The sequence below is a fragment of the Branchiostoma belcheri genome, unplaced genomic scaffold (assembly GCF_001625305.1).
Source record: "Branchiostoma belcheri isolate BF01 breed outbred unplaced genomic scaffold, Haploidv18h27 scaffold3, whole genome shotgun sequence".
Taxonomy (NCBI): Eukaryota; Metazoa; Chordata; class Leptocardii; order Amphioxiformes; family Branchiostomatidae; genus Branchiostoma; species Branchiostoma belcheri.
Window position 1 is genome coordinate 2,016,723 of NW_017803909.1, and position 13,397 is coordinate 2,030,119.

At 38.9% G+C, this 13,397-nt stretch overlaps 2 protein-coding genes across 2 annotated transcripts in view; one reads left to right on the forward strand and one right to left on the reverse strand.

Moving 5' to 3' along the window:
- The window catches only part of LOC109473650 (engulfment and cell motility protein 1-like), a 31,438-nt gene extending 20,847 nt beyond the window's left edge, over positions 1-10,591 (reverse strand). Inside the window, exons 1-9 of the mRNA XM_019773588.1 lie at positions 10,172-10,591; positions 7,676-7,716; positions 5,039-5,111; positions 4,563-4,613; positions 3,928-4,097; positions 3,596-3,695; positions 2,816-2,901; positions 2,274-2,339; positions 687-765 (exon numbers count right to left, since the gene is read on the reverse strand). Of these exons, the coding sequence (XP_019629147.1) occupies positions 687-765; positions 2,274-2,339; positions 2,816-2,901; positions 3,596-3,695; positions 3,928-4,097; positions 4,563-4,613; positions 5,039-5,111; positions 7,676-7,716; positions 10,172-10,255 (750 nt within the window). The 5' untranslated portion in view covers positions 10,256-10,591. The remainder of the gene's footprint in view (positions 1-686; positions 766-2,273; positions 2,340-2,815; positions 2,902-3,595; positions 3,696-3,927; positions 4,098-4,562; positions 4,614-5,038; positions 5,112-7,675; positions 7,717-10,171) is intronic.
- LOC109473645 (mitochondrial import inner membrane translocase subunit TIM50-like) lies at positions 10,587-12,412 on the forward strand. Its single transcript, XM_019773583.1, has one exon. The coding sequence runs from the start codon at positions 10,616-10,618 to the stop codon at positions 11,804-11,806; it is 1,191 nt and encodes a 396-aa protein (XP_019629142.1). The 5' UTR covers positions 10,587-10,615; the 3' UTR covers positions 11,807-12,412.
- Positions 12,413-13,397: the final 985 nt, after the last annotated feature.

Consider the following 13,397-nt stretch of genomic DNA (forward strand, 5'->3'; position numbering starts at 1 on the left):
TGTATATTTACCAGTATAACTTTTATATCTTAATCTCAGAAACAGAAGACAGACATCAGGTTTGTAGCACAAGAAGAGACTGAGGCAGATAACAAGAACTCTCCAGCACACACACTGTCCAAGTTGGATAGTTGCGTGAACACTCGTCTCTGGTGTGAAAGGCAGACCTCTCCAGACAAATGTCTCTCAACCACCAGACATTAGTGAGATTAGTATTCCAGTTGGAGACACAGCAGTTCTACTCACAATGCTTAACTCCGACCCATTTTGTTGCCAGCATTCCTCTTCATCGGACAAGTCTGCCTCTGAGTGGGCTCTCTTTTGAAGGAAGCATGAAATGGGGGTGGTCAAACACGGTCAGCTCTGCTAAATTGTCATGACCAGCACACATTTTGAAACACTAAACTTCACCATAACCATTTTAAGCTATCAATTCCAGCAAACACTGTCAGCTCTGCTAAATTGTCTTGACCAGCACATTTTGAAACACTTCACTTCACCACAACCATTATACGGTACCGGAATCACTTCCAGAACAAACTAGTTTCTTTCGAACTGACCAGTTTGCCTTGTAACCTTAAAACACCCAAGGTGTAAGGATAGTGTGAAGCAGTATGGTGCAATACAGTACAATTACAATAGCAGGTAATTTCATTGAAAGAACAACAAATGTGAATGAAACGTACCTTTCTTTTCTCCTCAGGTGCTCTGAGGAACAAGGCATTGATCAAGGCCACAGCGTTACACTGGATCTCCTGGTTGGAGCTGGAGGAGAAACAACACAAGCTGAACATCAGCAATAATCTCGAAAAGGATAGGAATTAAATGACCTTCTTTTTGAAGAATGCCAATCAGCTGCTGTTGGAATGTCCTTTGTAGGAACCGTTCTTTTCAATGTTACCTTTGGCATTTAATTGCTCCATGTCATGTGGATACGACAGCTGTTCATTAAAAATAAATATGCCAAAGAAAGACATTCCCTGATCACCACCTAACAATACAGCAGACATGCAGTTGTGTACCACTCAAGTGTAACATTTCCAATATTAGACTAATTTGCAGAAAACCCGTGTGGAATATAAACCAAGAGTCTTACTTATGATGCTAGTTAGGTACTTCCCCAGTTTTGTATGTACATCACATGTATGAAATATTTCTTTCCACCCTAATTTAAAATGGCTCTTTCAAAACCTGGCTGAAAACATACTAGTAATTGCTGAATATAAATGGACTTGGACGTCCACAGAAGAGATAGTAGCCTGGGATGTTACAGCTAGCTGAAGAATGGGTTGTTAACTGTTCTGTTTTTAGTTACGAAAACCGATTCCACACCGTTGTGGTTCAATTGCATTGCTAAGAGGTCTGACTGTTGCTGACCCAAATCGGAGGCAAGTTGACCGTACTATTAGGTCAATGTGAACATGCATACATGTACATTGTATGGCTTTCATGCTTACACAAGACCTCAGACTTAAATTCTACATGACAAACATCCATGAAAAGAGTGCCTGTGACAAAACACTGACATCCTAATTTGTAGCTGTTCTTTTTTATGAACAACAACAACAAACATAACCACACTTTGAAATGACAAAAAACAAAAGAGTGCCATGTAATAGTACGAAAACATAAATAGGATGGTCAAATACGAGAAATTGAAACTTCTTTCTTACTAAGTTAGCTTATTTTGATATGCTGTAGGAAGAAGTTACATAGAAGAGAAACCTTTCAACAAGTATCTACAGTGTTGTTTTTACAATGTAGTGCTTCTACACAATGGCAGCATTCCTTCGACCCTCTAACGCAAGGTATCATGTGTACTGAAGTATCCTGTTTACGGTTTGCATAAATTTCACTCTTGGCTAACACCCTTCTTCCTGCCTGTCGAAACAAAACTGCCCATCTAAAGACCATCATCAATTATGAATACCAATAAGGTACATGCATGACCTGGCTAAACTTTCCCTCAAAACTTACAAACACACAATTTGAATGGTTAAACCCCTCATATACAAATCAACTCAAACTATGATTGAACAAGAGATACCTGAAAATTGATCTTAGACATCAGGTCAATTCATTGTAAACAAGGATGTTTAAATTTTATTTTGGTATATAACATTAGATAGATAGATTCTACTTGAAAAGGTATGTAAGAGAATAGAGCACTTCAAAATGTACATGCACATGTAAGACTATAGTAGATATCAATTGCAAAGCTTTACGTACTTTACACAGATGAGTAACCGGTATGCGAACAGTTCATTGCCCACCTCTGAATGTGTGAAATGAGGTTTCCAAACGTGACTTCACTGGACACTAACTTGTAGAGCTCATAGCTGAAAGGAAGGGAGTAGAAGCTATCAGTGAGTATGGAAGTATGACCTCATACAGGATGTCCCCCACAATGTGTAAAAACAAACAATGTAATAATACCAGGGTAAGACAGGAGCTAAAAGCTAAAAGGTATCAGTCAGTTACATCAAAAGAGAGAAGTTAAATTTCTATATAGAATAACAGTCATTATTGAAAACAAAAGAAACTGCAACTGCAAAATTTCATCTTTTAAACTTTTAGATAGCATTTGACTTGTCACATTGTTAGATAAACTTAACAGTCAATTGTAAGATTTAACATAAACAGAGGTCCCTATATCGGAACTGCAAATTGATACTAGGCATTTAGATCTATTGGCATCCTTTAGTACATGTATATAGCATTCTATGTACAATATCTTTTTACGTGCAACTATTTTCATACTATACTACAATCTAGTACCAGTTATTCAAACTAACAACCAACATGCTTAACTTACCTATTCAGGGCAATAGATTCTAGTATAGCGAGAGACTTCTGCAGGATAGTAGCATCAGCGGAATGTCTATTTACAGAGGTGGCCACCTACACCCAGACAGAGGACACAGGATATTAGCTTTCTCTTAGTTTAACCCTGCCCCTACCCATGTCAGTATGGTATCTTCCACTATATCCTTCCTCTCCACTTTCATTTGCCCTTAAAAGACAAACTGCAAACTATTTACTTCATGCACCCCCTCAATATTAAAGATGGCATATTCAGCTTACTGAATTTGGACTGACCCATTTCATTTTGGGGGAGGTTTTGATACTGTAATTCCTGAAAGACACAAGAGCAGGAAATGGGAAGCCATATGCCATAAGAGATAGTCTAGATCGTCTTATTTCAAGGGTTCCTAAAATGAAAGTCACAGCTCAGTTCCATTTGTTCCTATATGTTCAAATTTTTCGAAGTAATAAACTTGTGGTAAGAAGTAAAAATTCACATATTATATACAAAATTGAAGTTAAGCAGTAGAATTGCAAAATACAAAAGCAGTACATTAACATATTCATCGTATGACATCATTTTGAGTTGAGTTGTAGTAATGTCAACATCAAAAAGCATCCATTGTAGTTGTGTGTCGTCTCTTTCATCTTGCAAACATGTACATGATGCTTCCAACTGGTGTATCTATTTTTAGCCATTCTCAACTTCACATGAATGTATTTTTCAATGGCTCATTATTTAGTAATGAGTTATCCATCACACGCACAGTATAATCTGTCCTGCACTTACTCGTTTGACAAATGTAGGAGTGAGGATATCCCAGGACACCACTCCATGGTCCATCAGTTCCAGAAAGGCAGTCAGGATGAAGGCTAAATTTTCTCCAGTTCTGAGACAAAGAATATGAACTTTTCATGTATCCTGTCTGATTGGTTTAGATTGGTATCTAACAATTCATAGCTAGATAAGGCAATTGATAGGGTTCCATAAGTTAGTCACATACAAATAGGACATATTTCATTAATCAGCAGCAGCAGAATTTGTTGACTGTTCAAAGGTATATACAAACATTGTTTTTAAAAAAAGGCAGATAGCTACAGGAATATTTAAAGAAGTCTTACTCAGATCCATTTTCCACCATCCCAGCAAGAAGAGGGACTCCGTCCCTGGAGATGAACTCGCTGGCAAACGTGACATCAGCCGAGATCTTGGCCAGCTTCTGTAAGGCCTTACACTTCTCTACTGAGTCCTCTCCCTTCATACACACCACAATATCTGCTGCTGTTTTAGACTGAAATACAAAATACAATGACATTCAGCTCCTATTTTGCTGTTATTATTTCATGGACTGAATGTTGAGATGCTCTTAATATCATGATATCATAATCTTATATTATGTGAATGACTGGATGATACTATATTACAGTACAATGAGTGTCAATATATTTAAATTAACACACTACAGTACTGTTAAACACATTAACAAAATGTAGAACGCTTGCACACAAATACAACCCTTTGCAACACTTCATATAGGTCACATGTATGTACATGTATTATACATACTACGTATGCAACTGTTATTCGAGTCATTGTACCATATATATCAGACAGATACTAGTACTCTGTATCATACAATTACAGTATTACGATTATACATTGTGATGATTGAAAACCAAAGAATTATGGGGTCAGTGGCAAGAGAAAGGAAGCATAAATGTGATATGCAAATAAGCTTCAAAAGAGAAAGTCTTACCGGAGATGTGGTGAGTTTCAGCACGGTTCCATTTTTGATCTCATTACGGTTCTGAGGAAAGGACAGATCTGGTAGTGAGACACTCAGACCAGCCATGGCTGCGTGTACAGTATAACCACACAAGGTGACCTTTGTACATCCACTCCTTTGGTGCCTACCATGCCTTCTAAAATGTAATTTTCCTGGAAACCATATTCACATCAAACATGCTCATACATAACACATTCCATTTTGTGTCTCTAGACCAGGGAAATATGGTTCTAAATTCCTCTTTGTAGCAACAACAACATACATGTACAAAAGGTTACATCAATTCTTAATTCTTTTCTTTGCAAAATGTACTGATGAGTAAGTTTTTCACACTGTACATTGTATTAGTGGAAGAAAAATTGAAACGTTGGTAGCATACAGTGGTTACAAGGTTACAGCTCTTGCATTGTATGATGTGATGAAACAGTATGTAAGAATGCTCTTACCTTTTCTGTGATGTATGTTTGAGTGTTGTCTGAGTACTGAAGTGCATACTGCTCAGAGCTGGGCACCTGCCATCTGGAAAAGACAGTGTGAAGATTCACTTTAAGAATACATTATGATTATGAATCTAAGAAAAAAAATACATGATATTGTCAAGGAGGTTGATTTTTAACCTCCTTGATATTGTGTAATTTCTTTGCAAAAGTGGAACACATTTGCATGTAGTAGTACCTCTTGGACTCCTGGTTTTCTACTTTTGCAACATGTCCACTTATCTCCTTTAATACTCTAGATCTGAGAGAATAATGTAAATTTTCACTTGTTGTTGATTTGGTTTAACACTAATACCCACATTTCATGCTCAGACAAGTGTGTAATTTGGTGTTTTCAAAATATAGAACAGTCTGGGAGGGAAAATGGAAAGGAAATGCCTGTCTGAATTTCTACCTCAAGATTTTGTAACCACATAACATTCTATCAAACTATAGTTGCGTTTCCTGTTTTTGTAGGATTCAAGTTTAAAACTTTGAAAGATCCCAAAATATATTCAAATTCAGAATAAATCGATCAATATGTCTTCCAATATGTAAATAATGCATCCTCACTTTAAGCACTGTAGAAAAGTCTAAAATTTAGAATGTGACATAAACTAGTGGGTTTACATGCAAAGCTTGAACAGTTTAACTTTCCAAAGATGGAAAACTGTATTGGTCTATCATGGTAGTAGTTACAGAGGTGTGTTGACACAAGTCCCCCTGTAAGTCCCTCATTAGCATGGTAATTCACACCAGCAAGAAGCCAATTATCAGCTAATCCCTCCCAGGACATCCCCTCCCCCCTGGGGAGTCTAAATCCTACCCCTCTATCATGTCTTGATAAACCTCATTTGTCTATTTCAAGACTGATCTTTTTCAAAAAGACAGAAATAGGGCTGTTACTGTTAGATCTAGCAGGCCAGTCCTTCCTTCACAAATTGTAATAAAAGACAATATGTATTTTCTTCGAATTTGATATTGGATTGACCTAACCTAAAGCAAAGAGGCAAACCACGTCCTTGCCTAAAGAAAATTAAAAAGAGAGAACAATTAAAGGAATCATTTGAAATTATTTTTCCAAGCTCTATTCTTGTGGAGATATTAAAAGAACACCCTAAGGGTAACAAATGTAAAATACTAGAATTTAGAAAAGAGGAAAATCGATTCTGTTGTTGACAAAAATAATCCAGGTCTTATTCCCAAGGCTTTCTAAATAAACATTAGCTACTGAAAAGAAAATATGGAACAGCAGGAAGGATTTACCCAGGATTTTCCTATCTTTCTGCATTAAATTCAGAGAGGAAAATTCACTTTGAATAATGCAGTAGAGAGTAAAATGAGATGAAAGTACAAAACAGATTTTGAGCAAACCATAAAGGATAAGGCACAGTGGGTAAAAATACACATAAAACATTTGTCTCCAGAACAGGAGAAAATTGTGTAACGGGGTGAGAAAACATGTAAAATAGTATGAGGCCATGTAAATATTCATCTTTATTGACAAATTTTTACTCTGAGTCTGAGTCTGACCACGGAGGTCATATATAGAATCTCCTTGCTCTGACTGTACCATAATGTACACATTTACATTTACGTTAACATTTTAACATGTACGTATACTATTACATATATAAGGTTTCGTGTATGTATGTAATAATAGTTATAACATGGCCTAGAGCATTTGCAGACACCAAAACATTCTAGAATATTGGACGAAGACTACCTAGAGAAGGAACCTTGAAAGACATAGCTGATCCTGGGTTTGAATGTTGAGAGTGGTGACAGAACTTGGGTGGGTTTGATTGCAAACAGAAGCAGGCACACAAAACTAATGACCCAGTAGTACTCTCCACATTTGGAACTGATTTTCCCACTACTTACACAAGTAGAAATGCCAAAATCTGGACTGCATTTCCACCATTATGGTAAACAGTCAGATAATGGAGGGCTATTAGGTAGGGTGAAAAGTAGTTTGTACTGTATTTCTCTCCCCCTCATGTCAAACGATATTAACCCTATTTACAGCTTAGGACTTCTCCTTTACCATACATGAGCTACAGGTCAATTTATGGGGAATGAATCAAGATAAAATTGCATGTCTAGCCAGCTGTGTGTCAAAGGAATATAAACCCTGTATTCTTAGAGCAACTTGCTTCACAGACCTAGCAATTATCCTAACCTAAAGTGGGACATCAATACTAGTAATAGGTATAATTGCAACATACTCATAAGATTTCTCCTCATTTGCATGTACAAGAATGTCTGAGGTGACCTAAGGCTAAAACGTATGGAAAGAGTCAGTACAATTTCCCAGTAGTGAGATCTATCTACAAAGTTGTAGTCATTGTGCATTGATATTATACATTAACATTACATTTATGTATCAGTCAATCAGGATACTTTGAGAAGAACCACATTCTCAGAAATGCCCTTCAAGAGTGCAGAGGGCTACAGTACTTTACAGTAGCTGATGTTACAACAGGAAGAAATATAACCAAGAGTTCAAAAGAAGTTCAAGGACGACTGGGGACAGCTACAGGAAAAGATAACAGGTGGAAGAGCACAGATAACTGCAGGGTGTAACGGGATATATGTCCTACTTACACATCGCACACGTCCCGGATGATCGCTACCAGCGGCTTTTTCTGGAAAGGGAAAGAGACATCCATCTAAGATCATAAGATCCATCTACATATATGTACAATCAATGAAATATCTATATTTACATACATATTACTAGTTTATCTGCAAAAGCAGGGTGACCACTTTTTAAACAAACAATCAAATCCAAACAGAAAACACATAGTGTCTTGCATACTGCAGAAGAAGTATTATCATGTAAAAAAAACATTATGCTACCCTTGCATTTAGTAGTATAGATACAGGTACCATACCTTCCTTCTCAAAGAGTTGAAGTAAGCCATATTCAAGAGAAACTAGCTAGAATCCTACATGAGAATATCTCCTATCTGTGCATCACTCCAGGCTGAATTGGAAGACCACCAGCACACAAACATACACACAACAGATCCTGGTCTGTGGCCTGCAGAGTCCACATGTGGTGTGAATGGTACGTATGGGGTCCACTGTGATGGTAATCACAACATGGACTGAACCATGTGTGAAGAAAGGGTGGTTCACAGTGGACCATACCACTTACTAATTCCAGTTATATATAACATGTTTTACTTGTTGACGGTGAACAACTTTATTGTTCGTGATATACTGCGATTAAAATTTTTATTTGTAGATCTATTTCTGTAAACTGTCTATGCTAAATATCCTATTATTAAAACAGGTTGCAATGGCTAGATGTTTCTTTGATCAGTTTGGGACAATTTTGCAGGTGCACACAGAATTTTAGGATATGACAAACCCCTGAAGTCTTTTATCTCAAGTTGCTATAAAACAGTGGTAATTTATCTGTATATCAACTTTTTATCCTGACAAAAATCAGGCTATAAGACCCTCTGCAAAAATTCCATTCAGCTGACTTTGCTCCTAGATCCTGCCCCCTGTCTCTCCTTGCAATAACTGCAGTTTTCTAAAAACTTGAAGACTTCTCTGGATCTTTGTTTGACCTACTAGTACATATACACTGTGGAGCTAGGATATGTAAAGGATGGGATACATATGATGATCATATTAAAAGAAGCACAACAGCCCACCCATCCTCTTCTCAATAAGTTAGTGTGTTGGGTTCTTTTGACATGAGACTACCCCAATGTACGTCGATGAAGGTTAGACATCCAGGTAATACGATATGCCAAAAAACAGTTACTCAAGCAACTGGATATGATTTTGAAAATCTTTCAAAATCATATCCAGTTGCTTGAGTAACTGTTTTTTGGCAGACTACCCCAATGCTTGATGTCCCCTCTGTCTAATGAATGAAGGTCATAAAACTCCATTGTACATGTTAATAGTACATATGTATCACAGTCAGACCCACATATGTGTTACCATGACACTGGCAAGCTCACCAAACCAAAGGGTTAGTTACAAATTAGGCTACTTATAGTCAGTAATTACATTATCTGCCACTAGCACTGGCCTGCACAGTGTGAGATTAATTAATGAGGCTTTGAACATCCTTGGTAAAGATCCAATCAACCCCAAGTCTGGAGTGTCCCATCTTTGAATAGAAAATACTGCAGCCATACTTTTGAGACATTTGGTATCAATGAATAAAGTAGATTAATGACATGGTGGTGACTCATACCATCTCCACCAAGCCTTTCCTGGCAAGGTGATGTTACAAGCATAGTACGCTGCTACTGACAAGGACAGTCAGCTGTTTTATATTATATCTTCCCTGCAGCCATGTACATATTGTAGAACTACTAGAATCTCACTTTTTAAGCAGTTCTTTATACAGGTTAAGCACAATGTATTGTACATATCATACAAATTATCAATACATTAAGTAGTGCCATCTGATCCATGTGTTTTCTTTTCCGCCGGTCCTCTGGATTTCCTAACTGTGTACTACAGTGTTGTCCCAACTGTTTCCCCAAAGGAGTCAAAAGAGGACATGCATCTCCATACAGCCTGGACAACTCTTTAGGCTCGGTTACCTCTAACAATGGGCAGCATTGTAATGGTAGCATAACCATGACATGAGATGAACATGACACCACTGCACATACAATAGCTGTCTGTAAATGCCCGCCACTCCCTCATTATCCAATTTGTCTGGAATTCTATAATTCTGTCTTTTACTCTCTTCTCTAACTGGGTGACACCAGAATTTTAATGATAATCAATATGTTATGCTGTCCAAGTAGACATTCACAACAAGACATTGTCTACTTTATTTCAAGGAGGTTAAAAACCTCCTTGTTTATTTACATCGTTTTACAGGTATCGCTTGCTGGCTTCGATAAACAATATCTCTTTGTTTGTATAAAATGTTGATGCTTATATTTTGTAATCCTTCTGTTTGAATAGATTTTTTTGTTTGAGAAAGAAATTATGCAACGTGTGAGGAGGCAGAGGACAACATCAATGTTGGAACCAGGCTTTATTTGTTGCAAATATGTTCTCTTGAAAATTACATTGTACTTGAAGCTGCCTAAAGTTTTGGGAGGGGGCACTTACCTGGTCAAAATCAACAAGTTGGGCCATCTTCCCCGAGCCGGGGAACTCGATGGCCAGCTTGACGATGTCCTGGGAGACCGGCATGATGTCGTGTGTGTCTGGACACAACTCAGAAGTACAGATTTCCCTTCATCACTGCCGAAAACTATGTCCGGAAAGGGAAATGTTTACTCATGGTAAAATTTGACATCCCGGAAGCTGGACCAGTGTCAGGAGTCGCAAAATCAAAGCCAGTAGAAAACCCGCTGAGTCTGAGCGTCTTGGTCGCCTTCGTTTGAAGCAAAACGATGCAGTCGATGTAATAAGGCACTTTGGGTACTTCTGGTCTTGCGTTGCGGCTCAAAATATACTTCTCAAACACCACTACATCGATCAGTTTGGAAAATAGGAAGTAGAGTCTTTGTCCCGGAAGTGAAGAACTCCGCATGCGCAGGAGGGAGCCTCATGGGAAAAGGCACCAAGATGGCGGCGCTCATGGCGAGAAGAGCAGCACGAGGGTTTGTCTTGTTTTCTTCAGCCTCGCGACGCGAAATCGTGATCACACAACCCACCGGAGCTGCTGTATTGTGTCACAGACTATTTACCTCCAGAAGAGTAGCGCCAGTGTACAGGTTTGCCTGTGCTTCTCGCTTTTCTACGACGATATCAGTTCCAGCTGAAGACTCCATCACGCAATCCATTCTGAAAGAGAAAAGTACAGAGCAGGGTGCAGGCGACAAGGAAGGGCACGAGGACAAAAAAGATGAGAAGCCAAAACGAGATTGGACCAAAATCAGTATCTACGCGACCCTCGCGTTGTTTGGCATCGGTGGTACAGTCTCTTTCGTCGAAATGGGGCGACCTCAACGAGATGAAAATGGGCAAGTTATCAAGGACGAGTTTTCTAACGACGTGATTTTCTTAGCGTACTTCCGCCGAGCCTGGAAGGAGATGATGGGTTATAAGACCATGATTGAAGAGCCTAGCCGTGAGAAGCTCCTCCCTGACCCCTTACAGGAGCCCTACTACCAGCCACCCTACACCCTGGTACTGGAGATGACAGGCGTACTGGTACACCCAGAGTGGACCTATGGAACCGGCTGGCGTTTCAAGAAGCGGCCAGGTCTGGACTATTTCCTCTCTCAGGTGGGCCCTCCTCTCTTTGAGGTCGTCATATACACACGTGAGCAAGGCTTCACCGCGTACCCCCTCATCGACAGCCTTGACCCCAATGGCTACATCATGTATCGCCTGTTCCGAGACGCAACAAAGTACATGAACGGCCACCACGTGAAGGACCTATCCAGTCTTAACCGGGACATGGGTAAGGTCATCATCGTGGACTGTGATCCACATGCGTACCAACTGCAACCTAGCAACGCCGTCGGTCTGCAGAAGTGGGATGGTAACAGTGATGACCGGACTCTGTTCGACTTGGCGTTCTTCCTCCGTACTATCGCGACGAGTGGCGTGGAGGACATCCGCCCAGTGTTGGACTACTACAGGTCAGAGGACGACCCACTGGAAGCCTTCAAGCGGAACCAGGCACGGCTACAGGAGAGGCAGGCCAGGAAGATAGAAGAGGAGGCTGAGTCCAAGAAGACAGTCGCACCTCTCGGAAGCTGGAGTAGAGGATTCTTTGGCACCAGAAGATAGGAAGCAGTAGCACTGACTCAGATTCATATTCTACTAACAATGCATCACAGTGAATGAACATTTTGTACAAGTGAAGTGGTGTCAAAATCATTGCCATAGACAGATGGCAATGATTGATTCATTGATAGATGGCACAATCATTTTGATCCAATGTTATAATTTTACACCAAAGGAAGCTTAGATACGAGCACTGGTAGTATTTGGTTGGTGTAACTTATGCATATAGAAACTGTGTACATGTAATTAAAAGTAACTGACTTCTTGACCAAATGTCTTACTCTGTTTTCATCTTTCTTCAGTAGGATTAATTTCAGCTTTTATTTAAGATTTGAAGAACATGCTGGTAATCAAAAAGAAATATGGACTTTTGTCAATTTTCAAATAGACAATGCTATCATATTCTTATTTAGTCTGCAGAAAGAGAAATCAAATTTGGTATAGACTTTTTTGCAATAAGTAACTACTTACTTATAAATGCATATTTCTGATGTATTAAAGCATTTTGAGGCAATTCCTTCTCTTGTTCTAGATGTACCTGGTATGTAAAGAGCATTCCTATTGTTTATTGGTGTCAGCGGAAACTCAATAAACTGTGCACTAGTAAAAGGACTGGTTCTGCTTCATTTTTTTCTTACTTTATGGATCACTCTGCAAGTACATATCTGTATAGCCTCCTTCGCAGACTTGTTGGGTGGCGTTATTTTTTTTTTTGTGAGCGACACAAGTTATGCTGTGGAGGGACGGTTTTGCCGCCGAGGGAGTTTTGCTGAGGAGAGAAGGTTTCACGTCCCCAACAAAGCGCGGGGGAGTGAAACCATCTCTCCGCAGCAAAACTCTGGAATAACTCGCATCACTCACAAAAAAAAAGAAAGAACATCGCTGCCCAACAAGTCTGCGAAAGAGGCTAATATCTGTATAGGTGAGAGAAAAGTCTGTTTCCATTTGCATTGCTGCTGATTGTAAGTACATGCTGATTGTATATACATGTAATTGCTAATGGCCAACAGCCATCTACAGATAAATTAATTTTACCAAAATCATTGATTTGACCAAAATATTGCCGATGTACAAAGTTCATAGTTACAAAACAAAGAAACAAGCACTGGATAGAACCTAAGTAACCTTATATTTCAAGGTGCCATGATGCAATGTGCAGCAACATTGCAAATGACCCAAACCACTTTTGATATAATACAGACAGGCAAAGTATGTTTGTGTGAATGTTTTCATCGTATCTTGGAGACATGGCGTCAATCAAGGGAATTGCTTGATAATTAGGGTCCTAAACATTACATAAATGCGTCGATGAAGATGAAAGTAGTTATTCAAGCAACTAGATATGATTTCCAAAATCGTATCCAGTTGGATTCACCTTTTTTCTATTATACAAACCCATCTCAAATTATATTTTCAAGATCACAAAGAAACGAGAAGAAGCCGAACCCCTGTATTAGAGTAGTTTTAGAACTGTTTATACTACAAACATGTATATTACCTATTTCATCTGTTGACCTGTACTTAACCCGATAGGGCATGAATGTACAATAAAGGTTATTATTATTATTATACCTGCCATCAGGCATCGCAAACA

Coding starts and splice junctions, on each gene's coding strand:
- LOC109473645 (XM_019773583.1), top strand. CDS start 10,616: ATGGGAAAAGGCACCAAGATGGCGGCGCTCATGGCGAGAAGAGCAGCA.